General features: G+C 41.9%; 1 protein-coding gene across 1 annotated transcript in view; it reads left to right on the top strand.

Moving 5' to 3' along the window:
• Positions 1-15,965, top strand: part of LOC137277188 (adenosine deaminase-like) — a 67,257-nt gene that overhangs the window by 25,330 nt on the left and 25,962 nt on the right. Inside the window, exons 4-5 of the mRNA XM_067808863.1 lie at positions 3,186-3,313; positions 3,574-3,645. Coding sequence (XP_067664964.1) covers positions 3,186-3,313; positions 3,574-3,645 — 200 coding nt within the window. The remainder of the gene's footprint in view (positions 1-3,185; positions 3,314-3,573; positions 3,646-15,965) is intronic.

The raw sequence follows: 15,965 nt of genomic DNA, 5'->3' as shown, positions 1-15,965 counted from the left end.
TAGCGCATGGAGAGGTTGCGGTGGTGTGTTGTTGCCTCTTCCAAAATCTTTCTGTACAAGAAGTTGATCCTTGCATCCCCCAAATCCCTTTCTTGCCCCCTCCTGCTCTCTGTATATATCATTAGAGGAGCAGTACGGACACACAATATTATTATTCCTCCTTACAGATTAAAATAAATATCCATCAGGGAGGGTTCGGGTGATCCGGGCATAGCCAAGATGGTAATGCTCATCATCAGCTCAGGGACCCTGCCCCCTCTACACGCAGCCCAGACAGCGAACATGACTTCTTCCAAGAATCGCTGCCTAGTCGAACCCACCAAGAACTTTCCGGAGAATATGTAGACTCCCCAACACTGTAGCCTTCTGTGTTACCCAGGGTATGAGAGGAGCTGTGCTCCCGGTGGAGAGCACACTCCTGATAGGGGCCAAGAAATCAAGAAGTACCAAACCAAGGGCACCGAGAACAATGTTGAATCTTACAACAGTGTAATTGGGATGCAAGCGCGGCATTTCAAAGGCGAGGTCCGCATGTTTAGACTGCTTTTCCTGAATCTTGCCAATCACTTTACTGTCAAACGGGACAGACAATTTAATTATATAAATAATTTCATTGGCTTTATCAAACAGGACAAGATCAGTTCTGTTAGGATTTCGTCTGCGGCTGTATATAGACCTACTCCGGTTGGATGCATCATTTTCCAGGACGGCCTGGACATGTTCAGGGTCGAACCATGGATGGACCTCTAAGCCACATGCATGGCGGAGACGGCAGTAAATGCAGCGAGCCATGCCATCATGTCGGCAGTCATATTCTTATTATTACCCCGGAAATTTCAATGGACAGTGAGTTAACCCCAGCTAATTAAGGATTAGTTATGCAACTAAATCTTGTGAACAGAACAGAACACACGGTGTGTTCTCAGGAATCACACGTAAAGTGCACAGAAAACATACAGCATATTGATACGTAATAATACATTAAACAAAGTTCAGTTTTGATTAGCTGGAGAGTTAAATTGTGAGTAATCACATTTTATGAGATAAACAATTGCTGTACCGATGTCGGCCTGGCTGCTCTATATTTGTAATAATTTGTTTCGCTTTTTTCTGTATCTATTAAGACCATGCACGAACACAGCCTAGGTAGGGCCAGGATAACTATTAAACATTTGGCCGGCTAAAGGGACGCCGGCGATGCTTGCAAAATGACATAAAATTTGCTTGTTCAGTGATTGGGTCTTGTATGGCACTCCACAGCATTTGTGAAAGTATCAGAGAGGTCTGTAGAGATGAATGAATCAGGATGAAAGAGATGATACGGGTAATACAGACGATGACCTACATGATAGTGTAGGAGAGCCTGTCTGGTGTGTGATGAAGACGATGACCTACGTGAATAGTGTAGGAGAGCCTGTCTGGTTTGTTGTCAGGACGATGACCTACATGATAGTGTAGGAGAGCCTGTCTGGTGTGTGATGAAGACGATGACCTACATGGTAGTGTAGGAGAGCCTGTCTGGTTTGTTGTCAAGACGATGACCTACATGATAGTGTAGGAGAGCCTGCCTGGTGTGTGATGAAGACGATGACCTACATGGTAGTGTAGGAGAGCCTGTCTGGTGTGTGATGAAGACGACGACCTACATGATAGTGTACGACAGCCTGCTTGGTGTGTGATGAAGACGATGACCTACGGTAGTGTAGGAGAGCCTGTCTGGTTTGTTGTCAAGACGATGACCTACATGGTAGTGTAGGAGAGCCTGTCCGGTTTGTTGTCAAGACGATGACCTACATGATAGTGTAGGAGAGCCTGTCTGGTGTGTGATGAAGACGATGACCTACATGATAGTGTAGGAGAGCCTGTCTGGTGTGTGAACAACCTTCGAAAAAGACCTGCTGTTGCTTTTCTGAACATTGAACGTTCAATAATATACTTAGTGATAACATACAGAGTGATGTAGGCGAGCATATTCAATAAATGCGAGCATCTCTGGAAACAGATTTGCAGAGATGTTATCTGAATAAAGAAGTTGGACGTATTTATTACAGATTCGTGTATCAGTTGATTTTAAAATGTGATAAAATTGTTGTATTTCTGTCTTGTAATGACCTTATTGTCAGTATGTTTTTCATATAACCAACAGATCATAATAAATTATTCAAATTTGGCACAAATCATAGCCACTGACCGAGGCTCACAATGACACTCATGGAACAATGTAATGTCAAGGTGAAGGTTATATGTTCATACTATTTGTATGGCCAACGTAAGAGTATAGAACTATCCGTTATTGTCGCCACATGGAACCTATCTCATTAGGCGTCTTCCTGTAGGACTGTAGCTGCTGCGGACTTGACCATAGACATTGATCTCTCCACCTGGCGAATGCAGTTCGGCTCAGGACGTTCATGTCAACGTCGACAAACATGTTGTCTTCCATCCCGTTGTTGCAGGAGGAAACAACATTCATAGCTGAACGCGGTTCCATGCCTTTACCCTATGGCACCATTGGCCACGTCGTGGTGGTTGTGTCAGGACTGGTCCACCTATTGGTCGAAGTACTCGAATTTACACCGCTCTCAGACGATTTTTGATGGTTTAGTTGGACATCCACCAAAGATCAGACGCCTAATCTGCAGTGTAATTTGCTGTAATGAATCAGTGACGTTGATGAAACACCCGGATGAATCAGTCCTGAGTAGTCACTCGTGGACTTCTGCTTTAAGACGATGCCATAATATGGAGCTGTGGTGGACGTTGAAGTGTCTTGCAACGGCAGACTGGGACTGCTCTGCTGTCAAACGTCCAATGACAATATTTCGGTCAGTAGCATTCGTATTCAGCCTTGGCATCTTTTTTGGTTTGGCCTGTCAGTCGATGTCTCTACTCATGTTTCCGACACATTGCACGTGAAAATATCCTTTTCATGGATGGATTTCAGTTTTGTTTGACAAATTTTACAAACACATTTTGAGATGTGTTTGCGCGCAACACACAATAACCACAAGATGATTAACGTGATTCAAACACAGGAATTGTCTTAATGTCGAATGCTGCAAAAATTATGTACTGCTGAAAACTCCTGTGAGTTTCTAACCTTGAGAGTGAATATTCCCAATTTTTCTACCTTTGCTTGTGTTTCTGTTTGCAGAGTAAAGTTTAGACAATTATGTTCCTTTCAGAATGGTCGCTGGAGGTGGCAGGCTTGTGTCGGGAGTTCCGTGACAGCGTGGTGGCTATCGATGTAGCTGGACCCGAGTTCCTTAGCGGGATGGATCCTACACAGTGCCCCCACAAACTGGCCTTTAAGGTTCCTCGTACACTCTCTACAACGTTAAACCAACAAACTAGCCTATTGTTTCAACAATGTATGTATTCAGCATTTATTGGTCAACTGATCGAGCCTTTCAATGTAAACATATCAGATGTAGTATACATAGAAACGAAGCTTTTTGTATGTTGTTGTATGTATGTTGTATGACCCCTAACCCCTCCCCAGGAACACGAGACGTCAACAAACACGCCTTCTTAATGACATAGTTTTGTAACTCACCTTACTACATATTTCAGGAAGTTGAGATTGCCGGTCTACATCGAACAGCGCACGCATCTGAAGTCACATCGTCTGAGATGATATACGAGGTCAGTACACACAAACGTGGCGGTACAAGGCACCATCAGACATTCTACACCGACAAATGACATAAAACACACACACACACACATCTCACACACACACATCTCGGAAGTCACATCGTCTGAGATGATATACGAGGTCAGTACACACAAACGTGGCGGTACAAGGCACCATCAGACATTCTACACCGACAAATGACATAAAACACACACACACACACACACACACACATCTCACACACACACATCTCACACACACACACATCTCGGAAGTCACATCGTCTGAGATGATATACGAGGTCAGTACACGCAAACGTGGCGGTACAAGGCACCATCAGACATTCTACACCAACAAATGACATAACACACACACACACACACACACACACACACACATCTCACACACACACACACATCTCACACACACACACACACACATCTCACACACACACATCTCTCTCACACACACATCTCTCACATACACACATCTCTCTCTCACACACACACACATCATACACATCTCACACACACATCTGGAATATTGCTGAGTGCTGCGTAAAACTAAACTCACCCACTCACTACTGACTGTTATAGTGTGGTATACTGTCTGTGGTATTGTGGTATACTGTCTGTTGTATTGCGGTTTATATCCTTTTTGTCGGACAAACAACACAACACAAGGAACAGTGACAAAGTGTATTTTTTTCGCTTCAATAGTTTTTCTCGATGGGCGTGGCACTATGTTCCTAAGTGGTGAGGAGTTGAGTTGAGTTTTAGCCATCTAGTTATGAGATCAAGTCGTCAATCATAAGCATTTTGAGTACAAAGTCCATGTTAAGAAACGTATATATTCATTATATTATTATTTAAAACCGGAAAATGTCATAGAACCAAGTCCAGAAACAAGCTGTTCGTCATGTTCATCACACAGTTACAATTTATGAAACAGATCAACTTCCCTCAAGTAGCTAACAGTGAGACGACTGCCCTTGCGGGAAAACCGATTTTTCAAATTCCTCGCATCATAACGTGAATCCTTTGAGGCAGCGTCAGAAATAATCGCAGGCCCTTGTGACCATCAGTAAATTATCTGTCTCTCTTACAGCTGGAATCTTTCCCTTGTTTTTCCCTTTGTTAACGTTTGGGAATCAGCCATGATTCATCATGTTACGTTAACTTAGTTTCACTTCCTGATGTTTTTGCACATAGGAATGTCAGCACCAGTCGTTAACAAATTAAAATGTCTCTCTCGTAGGGTTCTGTAGCTGATTTTATAGAAACAGTGTGGGACTGTGACCAGTGTAGTCTATTATGCCTTTTGTTGGTTTGAGCCTGCAGATTTCAATCAGGCCCCGGTGGCCAACGTGCAAATTAAAGTATTGTGAACACTGCTTTGCAGTCGAAAAGTCCACACAGTCAAGCAGGATACGCTTTTTGGTGAAGACTTTATCGCAAGAGACACACATTGGAGGTCCATCCCTATCCGTTTTCAGTAAATAGACATGAATAAACCGACTCTGGCCAAAAAGACATCGTGGTATCACCTCATCGCATCTTGACTGACAACCCAAGCTGGTATAGCGAATTGTTGGCTTCAATTCATAAAGTTCATTTCATTAACACAGCATCAGATTTTGACATACCGTAGATGTTGTTCTATTCGATAAATAACATATTGTACCATATCTGTTTGTTTGTTTGTTTGTTTGTTTGTTTGTTTGTTTGTTTGTTTGTTTGTTAACGCATCCATGCAGGTATATACCCCATGGCATACTGGAATGACAGGCAGGGTACACTGTAAATCAAACACAGACAAATTGATTCAATTGATTGCCCCAAACTGGCATCGAAATACTCCTCCCATTTTCTTCAAGCTTGCTTATGGTATGAAATCATTGTTACAATGATAAACATATTTCATTTAATCACTAGAAAAGTCTCTACTGGCTGTTCTTCTGTCGATAGTACATGCACTAACGTCACCAAACAATGGACATCCAAGTTTGGGAAGTCGTCGTCTTACCTGTTGAATAAACTGTCTGCCCGTCTGTCTGCCCGTCTGTCTGTCCGTCTGTCTGCCCGTCTGTCGTTTGGTAAACTGTCTGCCCGTCTGTCTGTCTGCCCGTCTGTCTGCCCGTCTGTCGTTTGGTAAACTGTCTGCCCGTCTGTCGTTTGGTAAATTGTCTGCCCGTCTGTCGTTTGGTAAATTGTTTGTCTGTCTGTCTTTTGGTAAACTCTCTGTCTGACTGTCTTTTGGTCAGCTGTCCACACTTACGTGATGGTGTACTGTCGGCTGTATTATTGTTACCCGTCCATATCTGAAGTTGTATTGTTGTTTCCTGACGATAACACTGGAAGAAATCAATTTGAAGACACACCTGAGTAAAGCAGAGCACAGAGGAGAGAACGCCAGTTCCAGCAGCTCACTTTGAAACAAGCATGGCGGTGGATCAGGACAATGACTGGCAATACAAAGCAGCATGAGGATATTGTTACAACTCACAACAACGTCTTTTCCAGAAGATTTTAATTCATTCGATTGTTGCTTTGGCTGTCATGATTTCAATCAAGAGAGAGAGGGGACATAGGCCATAACATCGAACATTCGGACACTTCCGTAAACATCACCGAAGTTGACTTCAGATCTTCGCACGTATCATCATAAGAAAGGCTCCAAGACCAGACAAACTGGTGAAGACTCAAGAAGTGAATACTACAACTTACTTCAGTATTCACACGCCTATACCAACATTCACTGTGCGTGGAGTTTGTGACACCCTGTGGAAAGTCTATTTTTTTCGTATCAGGGTTGAAATAATAACAAAACAAACGTTTTTATAAATCTCCATGAAAGATTATAGATGGACGAAACTGTTGTTCGCAAGTGCAGAAGAGAAGTTACGCCCATGGGATAATCACTCCATTCCAAATAAACTACTCAAAATAGAAACGCGTAGGTAGTATTTTTCCATGTAACTTTTCGAATTTGAATCACAGGTGTCTATGTAATCAGTATATCTATGGTAAACGATATCTGCAAAGATTTCCGAGTTTGAATCCATTGTCATTGAGAACAACTCGCCAGAACGCACCAAAATCTGTTTTCGTCAATAAATGCAAAAAACATTGTGAACGAGAAGAATTTCCTTCTGCACGCACATTCCATGCATCATTTCCAAGGAGGAGGGGTGAAGGTTCAATGCTCTTGCGACAGTTGACAACCTTACATTTGGTGTTAAAGTCATACCTCGACTTACTGAGGGTCAGCGCAACAATGCGAATGGTCATTTGGAGGCTGGGGAGCCTCAGTCTGCGATTGGAAGGCAACTGAATGTGTCACAGAGTACCATAGCAAGACTTTGGCATCGCTGCCAGCAGCAAGGGTCAACACGTGATCGCCGTAGGTCAGGTCAATCCTGTGTGGCCATGCCCGCTCAGGGCAGTTTTTTCGGCTTCGACGTTTGCGGAACAGGTTCACCACAGCATCCTCCACAACATCGGTAGTGCCAGGACTCAGAACAATTTCTGATCAGACTGTGAGGAACCGCTTACGTGAGGCTGGTATTTGTTCCTGAAGACCTTTGCGAGGACCTGTCCTTACACGTCAGCATCGGCAACAACGCCAACAGTGCTGTCGCCAACATCTCCCATGGCCATTGCAAAGGCTACGCTGCTAATTATGTACAGGAAGTGGACAGATTAGGTGATGACAGTGTCACGGTTTAGGCTGGCATCTCACACAGTGGCAGGACAGATCCCATGCAAGTCCGGGGCAATTTGACAGTTTGACGGTACCGTGATGCAAATCAGGCCTCATGTCCTTTCTTTCATAAACCGCCAGAACGTCATTTGTCAGCATGATAACGCTCGGTCGCATACAATATGAATAACCAGGGATTTCCTTGCCCAGAACAACGTTCAGGTTCTTGACTGGTCCACACGATCACCGGATCGTAACCCTGTTGAACATTTGTGGGACGAATTGGATCGTCTTGTGCGACAGTGTGACCCTCAGCCACAGACGTTACCTGCTCTGTGTGTGACCTTGAGGCAAGAGTGCCAACTCATTCCCAGGCACCTCATGCGGAATCTGGTCCAGTCTATAGGACGCCGATGCCAAGCAGCCATTGGTACTAATGGTGGTCACACAAGATACTGACTGCATTTCGACCTTGACTTTGGAACACTTGTCATTTGTGACGTACAGTTTCTTGCAGCATTGGACCGTTAATGTTCATTCAGGTTTTCCTCATGACTGCCCTGTATTACTGAACCTTATGTGTATACACTGGTAACAATTTTCAGCTATGTGTTTCTTTTTCAGTAGCATATTTGGAAAACGTCAGAGATGATACCCATTCCGAAGAAGAAGAAGTCACAAGAACTACATGATTATCTACCAGTCGCATTAACCTCCGCTGCTAGGAAGTGTCTCTATCACATCATTTGGAAGTATCTAAAGACAGAAGTAAACTATCTTCTAGACTCACTAAGGTTTGCACACTCTCTCTTCTCAACAACGTATACAAGCATCTGGAGACCCACAAGTCATACGTTAGAATACTGCTCGTCTCTTCAGTCTGCAATACGATCCAACCCCACGTCATAGTGATAAACTTCCAAGCTGTGGGAGTGACTTAAAAACTGAGTATATGGATCGAAGCTTTCTCCAGTGTGGGGAAGTTAACTGCAGTATATCGGCCATGAAGGTTATCACCACGCTACGCCCGCGGGGTTGTGATATGTCGCCAGCACTGTTCACTCTATAAACCGATGACAGCACTTCCGTAGAAAAAACTGTATAAATCACACTCCATCGCAGAAATGACTTAGTATGACATCACTGCCACATGCTAATTTGCATATCACATGACCGCACTTTTCTTTGTTTGTAAACAAATGAGCGCATTCATTAAAATGCTAAGACTGGCATAAGGCACGTGATTCGACGAGGTTTTTATAATGTTTTACACTGTAACGTAAATACTTTTCTACAACTGCGTCAGTAAGGTTTATGACAATACATATACAATATATTTCAAACCGGCTGCATCGTTTGCTATCCATTAGGATTCGATGACAGCACGTGGAGCCGTACAACCCATGTAAACAAAGGGTCGTTACGCAAATCTAAATAGTGTGACAAGTTTTAGGATGTTTCTCAGTGAAACTGAACCACTTTAACAAAGATGTTTAATTAGATGTGTATCCTCATCTAAAATGAAACACTTATGAAATTTGTACATTATATTGGCTGAACTGTGACGAATCATCACACCTTTCTGGCCTATAGCAGAGATACTATGCAGCTCGCCGCATGGAACTCTTGGTAGGAGAGTGTGTATAAAATTAATGTAAAGTTTGCTGATGATGTAGCTTTTGTTGGTCAGATGTATGAGTACGAATCAGAGCGATAATACAGAGAATTTCACATCATGGTGTACAGAGAATCGTGTAAGTTATGTGTATTGATTTCAGAACTAACACCCCAACAGTACCACCTTTGTTCATTAATTATTAACCAACTGAGACAGTCACTGAATGCAAGTACCATGGAACTGTTGGTAACAGCGTGAAAACCAACACAGATGCCCTGTATACAATATGCCAATGCCACTATGTAAACCGCAAACTGCGATCTTTTAATGTTTCCCAATTTGTTATGATTTTTCTATACCAACTTCATTCAGAGTATACTCATCTTTTCTTCTCAGTGCTAGTTCGAATCTCTTTCAACCAAAACCAAATCAAAATTCAGCTAAAATAGCCATGGTCACCTTCTCTATGAGTTGCAAGTACTTCCGCGTCTGAAAAATGTCGTTCATGACTCAAAACAACTTGCAAATCAGGAGTATCAGTCCCCGCTACACAGTGCCAATCACCAAGCCGAAACAAACTCTAAAGTCATTTGTATCTCAAAGAACTGAGGTAAACAAATAGTGATTGTCCAGTTATTATGATATTCATTTAATTATTTTAAGTACATATTAATCTCTTTTAATGCTTCGGTAATTTCTTTTTTTGTTGTTGCTATTCATTTGTATTTTTCTCAAACTCTCAGATACAAACTGAAATCATTTTAAGGTAATAAAGTATTGTCTATACATTGTTTCCTGTCTTTGTTGTAGATTCCTATACATGTCCTACGTTGTATTGTTGTCTCACGTCCATACCCTACGTTGTATTGTTGTCTCACGTCCATACCCTAACTTGTATTGTTGTCTCACGTCCACACCCTAACTTGTATTGTTGTCTCATTAAATAACTTAAGTTGTATTGTTGTCTCACGTCCATACCCAAAGTTGTATTGTTGTCTCACGTCCATACCCTAAGTTGTATTGTTGTCTCACGTCCATACCCTAACTTGTATTGTTGTCTCACGTCCATACCCTAACTTGTATTGTTGTCTCATTCCATAACTTAAGTTGTATTCTTGTCTCACGTCCATACCCTAAGTTGTATTGTTGTCTCACGTCCATACCCTACGTTGTATTGTTGTCTCACGTCCATACCCTAACTTGTATTGCTGTCTCACGTCCATACCCTAAGTTATATTGTTGTCTCACGTCCATACCCTAACTTGTATTCTTGTCTCACGTCCATACTCTAAGTTGTATTGTTGTCTCACGTCCATACCCTAACTTGTATTGTTGTCTCATGTCCATACCCTAACTTGTATTGTTGTCTCATTCCATACCCTAAGTTGTATTGTTGTCTCATGTCAATACCCTAAGTTGTATTGTTGTCTCACGTCCATACCCTAACTTGTATTGTTGTCTCACGTCCATACCCTAAGTTATATGGCACCCGTGGCGAGCCACCTCCTCGTGGTGGGTGCTGGGTAACGCCAAGAGCTCGCCGACACCCCGTTGTGGACCCGGGGGTATATTTGGTCCACCAACCTGTTGGCCGTGGGTTGCGGCCCTGTGTCGGTGGAGGAGGGGTTCCTGGTGGTTGAGGGCAATAGGGGCCTGGAACCGTGTTCCTATTGCCTAACACACCACTTTGGCCCTGACTTCGCCTAGACGGGTGGTAGAACGGGCCCGGTTCTATCAATCGGCTGGTCACGCCAAGCCCTGTGCATGGTGACTATTTTTGCACATTGTATTTGTTATTGGGTATTGGCACTTTTGACATCTATTGCATAAATTATAGTTTATATTATACTGCCTAGAGTCTTATGCCAGAAGGCGGTGGCTCATGGGCCAATCTGGTGATGTTGACCACTGAATAATGTATGTCTTCAATTTCTTGTCAAGGTCCGGACCAGTCTGGCATCAAATTGGTTGACAAAATACAGCTATTCAAGTCATATTCTCCGGAGTATAACACCCCTGTATCCCTGGTGTCAGCACCTTGGATACCCGGTGCTTATTGACACCGTCCTTGTTGACGCTCCATGGCGGGTGGGGAGCAGGGGTGCCGAACCAATCCTTTTCACTATGTCTCAAAAACTCGCTGGTTCCAAGAGACGTCACTCAGATGCAAGTTCCTCAGATGATGACCATAACTCTACTGTAGATTCATGGGCTCGATTTATTGTAATTGAAGCTGCGGACCATACTCCCTTAAAATTGAACCCGTTCGCCATTTCTAAGGCTATTAATGGATGTTGTGGTGAGGTTAACAATGTTACTCGCCTCCGTTCTGGATCTTTGCTTGTTGAATGTTCTAGAAAGCAGCAATCTGTGAACCTTTTATCCATCAAACAATTTGCCAATGTTCCAGTGGTGGTTACTGTACACAAAACACTGAATTCCTGTCGTGGAATCGTCCGTGATCGCGCTCGTTGTCTCTCCGACATGAGTGAAGACGAGATTGTCACTGAAATGAAACATCAAGGGGTCACGGCTGTGAAACGTTTCACTAGAAAACAAAATGATTCTATCATTAAGACCCACACTTATCTTTTTACGTTTTCTCTTTCCAAACTCCCTACATGTGTTAAAGCTGGATACTTCAATATCGGAGTGGACGTATATGTCCCAAACCCACTCCGATGTTATAACTGCCAAAAGTTCGGTCATGGAGCCAAGAACTGTCATCTCAATGTTACATGTTCTCGATGCAGTGGAGCTCATGAGAGTTCAGTGTGCACGAATGAGTCTCTGAAGTGTGCTAACTGCAGTGGTGACCATCTTGCTTCCTCAAAATCATGTCCCCGTTTCGTACATGAAGCCCAAATTCTTAAATACAAGTGTACTAACAATGTGTCCTATAATGAAGCCAAAAAACTAGTGTCATCACAGTCTCCCTGTTCAGTCAGAACATATTCAGCCGCAGTCTCGACCCCAACTTCAACTAAAGTTTCAGTATCATGTCAAACCGACATTTCATGGGTTAAAGGACATCTTACCCTTGAGGACTCTGATCTTCTTAATCACAGTGATTCACAAACATCAACATCAGCCTCTCAGACAGAAGTCCATCAGTCAAAAGCTTCGTCATCCAATGTTCAAAAGGACAATGATACAGTTCTGTGCACTGCGCATACAGGAAAAATTAAAAAACAATCAAAGAAGAAACACAGGTCCCTCCAACACTTGGAGGTTCCACCGTCCCACAAACCTACTGAGGTTCATAACAGCTTTGAACTTCTTCAGATGGAAACCACTCCTACATTGCCTAACCTGGCGAGTGGAACTCCATCTCGATCTCGATCTCCCATTGAACCGCCATGAGTAGCTCAAATCATATCATTCAGTGGAACTGCAGAGGACTTCAGCATAATTTCCATGAACTCCAGTTATTAGCACAAGATCAACATCCATCAGCAGTTTGTTTACAAGAGACATACCTTAAACATACAGATAAGTGTGATATAAGACGTTATAGTCCTTTTCATTCTTTTTCACCACCGGGCGATAAAGCTACCGGTGGCGCACCTGTTCTTGTGCGACGGGACGTCATTCACAGTCCTGTTCCTCTTAACACTAACTTGCAAGCTGTAGCAGTCCGTCTCACACTACACATTACCTTCACACTCTGTTCCGTGTACCTTCCCCCGTCTTCCAATATTCAGAAGCCTGATCTTCAAAACTTGTGTGACCAGCTTCCAAAGCCCTTTATCATCATGGGCGATTTCAATGGACATAATCCTTTATGGGGAAGTTCAAGTATAAATCAGAAAGGCAGAATGATTGAGGATTTCATAGCTGACAATGACCTGTGCATCTTTAATGATGATTCAGTAACATACCTGCATCCTGGTACAGGTACTTATTCATCCCTAGATCTGTCTCTTGCAGATTCAACTATGTTGAGTGAATTCACATGGTCAGTTCACGATGACCTCTGTGGAAGTGACCACTTTCCTACAATTCTGAAACCTGTGTCACCATCTGATGTTCCCCCGTCATCACGATGGAATTTCAAAAAAGCTGACTGGCTTTTATATGAAACCCTGTGTCTTAACAAATTAAAACCTGCAATTTTCGTGGACAGTCCTGATCCCATAAAATGTTTCTCTGAAGAATTAAATATAATAGCTGATGAATGTATCCCTAAGTCCTCTGCTGTTCCTCATATACGCAAACCATGGTTTAATGACAACTGCAAGCAAGCTAGGAAGGCAAGGAAAAAGGCTGAACGATATTTCCGTCGCCATCCTATGGTACATAATTTAAATAAATTTAAAATTTTAAATGCTAAAGCACGGCGTACTTTTAAACAGAACAAACGCCAATCTTGGCAAAATTATGTATCTAAAATAAATTCTCGGACACCCATGTCCAAGGTATGGAACATGGTCCAAAAAATTAAAGGTAAAGGTACTAAATCTAGTGTCCATCATCTTAAACATGGAGATCAGTTACTTACTGATAAATCAGATATCGCAAATAAACTGGGCGAAATACTCGCTAAACACTCTTCCTGTTCTAATTATTTACCTAAATTCCAGCAGTATCAAGAACAACAAGAAATGAGAAATATTAATTTCAGCTCAGATAATGGCGAAGATTATAATGAAACTTTTTCTATTCATGAGCTCCATACTGCTCTTGAACAAGCTCATGATACTGCTACGGGAGCTGATAACATACATTATCAACTCCTGAAGCACTTACCAGAATCATGTTTAGAGACGCTCTTAACAATTTTTGATGATATTTGGACTTCCGGGAAATTTCCTTCTTCATGGCGTGAAACCATAGTAGTACCAATACCTAAACCTGGACGTGATCATACGGATCCATCTAATTATCGTCCGATTTCATTAACTAGCTGTGTTTGTAAGACCATGGAACGCATGATAAATAATCGACTTGTTTGGTACTTGGAAACAAATAACATCATAACAGATATCCAATGTGGTTTCCGTAAAAACAGAAGTACTGTCGATCACTTAGTGCGTTTAGAATCATTTGTTAAAAACGCGCTGATTAATAAACAACACGCTGTGTCTATCTTTTTTGATCTCGAGAAGGCATATGACACAACCTGGAAATATGGCATTTTACGAGACTTACATGATTTCGGTTTGCGAGGTCGTTTACCTGAATTCATAGGCAATTTTTTAAATAACAGACAATTTCAAGTCCGCGTGGGTTCTACCCTGTCTGATCATTACACTCAGGATCAGGGTGTTCCACAAGGCAGTATTTTGTCTGTCACACTTTTTAGTATAAAGATAAATAGTTTATCAAAAGTTTTAAACGATTCAATTGATGGATCTTTATTTGTGGATGATTTTAATATTTCTTGTCGAGGGAAAAATATGCATACTATTGAACGGCAACTGGAGCTGTGTTTGAACAAAATAAATAAATGGTGTCTTGAAAATGGCTTTAAATTTTCTAAATCCAAAACAAGTTGTATACATTTTTGCAGAAAATATAAACCACATAAGGACCCTGAACTATCTCTAGATGGCACTCCCATCAAAGTTGTAAAGGAGGCCAAGTTCTTGGGACTTGTTTTTGATTCACATTTGACCTTTTTGCCCCATATTAAATCCCTTAAAACCAAATGCTTGAAGGCACTCGATTTATTAAAGGTTGTTTCTAATTCAAAGTGGGGAGGGGATCAGACTACCCTCCTTCACTTGTATAGATCACTCATCCGCTCAAAACTTGATTATGGCTCAATCGTTTATGGTGGAGCCTGTAAAAGCAACCTGAAACTATTAGATTCTGTCCATCACCAAGGTCTAAGACTTTGTCTTGGTTCCTTCAGAACTTCACCTATTGACAGTCTCTACGTTGAGGCCGATGAACTATCTCTTGAGCAGCGCCGTATTAAGTTAGCTTTACAATACATTACTAAATTATGCTCTAATGAATCTAACCCTGCATATAACTGTGTTTTCAATCCCCTTTACGAGGATTTATACAATAAAAAATCTTCTGTTGTTCCACCTCTAGGACACAGAATTAAACCATTTCTTGCTGCTGCCGGCATTGAGCTGGAAAATATAGCTCCTTCCCGTCTTCTCTCTTCTCCTCCTTGGCAGTTGGTTAGGCCCCAAGTGGACCTAACACTGACCACATTTAAAAAATCAGAAACCAATGAATTACAGTATAAACAAGAATATAATGAATTGAAACATAAATATAGCAGTTATAAATCCTTATTTACAGATGGGTCCAAGGACGGTGGCGCAGTGGCTTGTGCCACTGTCATTGGATCCAGAACAATATCTTCTAGATTACCAGACAACAGTTCTATTTTTACCGCTGAGGCTAACGCCATATTAACAGCTCTCAAATATATTCAAAGACGCCATAAACATAAACAATATATAATCTATTCCGACTCTCTTTCTTGCCTTCAGGCTATTAAAAATATCTCTTGTAAACATCCACTTTTAATAGAAATTATTGAATTATATAATGATCTTGCTACTGGCCAATACGACATCGTCTTCTGTTGGTTACCCAGCCACGTTGGCATTTCCGGTAACGCAATGGTCGATCTTGCTGCTAAGGCAGCACTTAACAAATCTGTGCAACCACTTCGTATTCCTTATTCTGACTACAAAGCTAGCATTAGAGCTTACACTCGTGATCTGATGCAGAAGAAGTGGGACACCCAAGTAGGTATAAATAAACTACATGAAATAAAACCCTACATTGGTTATACATACTTGGGTTGTCAGTCCAGATTTGAAGAAGTCATTTTGCGACGATGTCGTATTGGCCATACAAGATACACTCATGCATACCTTTTAAAAGGTGAGGATCCTCCGTTTTGTATCCCTTGTGATGAGAGAGTCACGGTCAAGCATATTCTGCTTGACTGTGTTGAATTCTCCATCACAAGGGATAAATTTTTCAATGTCAAAACTATCAAGGACCTTTTTAGCACTGTTAGTTGTCATTTAATCA

This window comes from Haliotis asinina, chromosome 3 (genome assembly GCF_037392515.1).
Source record: "Haliotis asinina isolate JCU_RB_2024 chromosome 3, JCU_Hal_asi_v2, whole genome shotgun sequence".
NCBI lineage: Eukaryota > Metazoa > Mollusca > Gastropoda > Lepetellida > Haliotidae > Haliotis > Haliotis asinina.
This window is presented reverse-complemented; position numbering and strand designations above follow the sequence as displayed.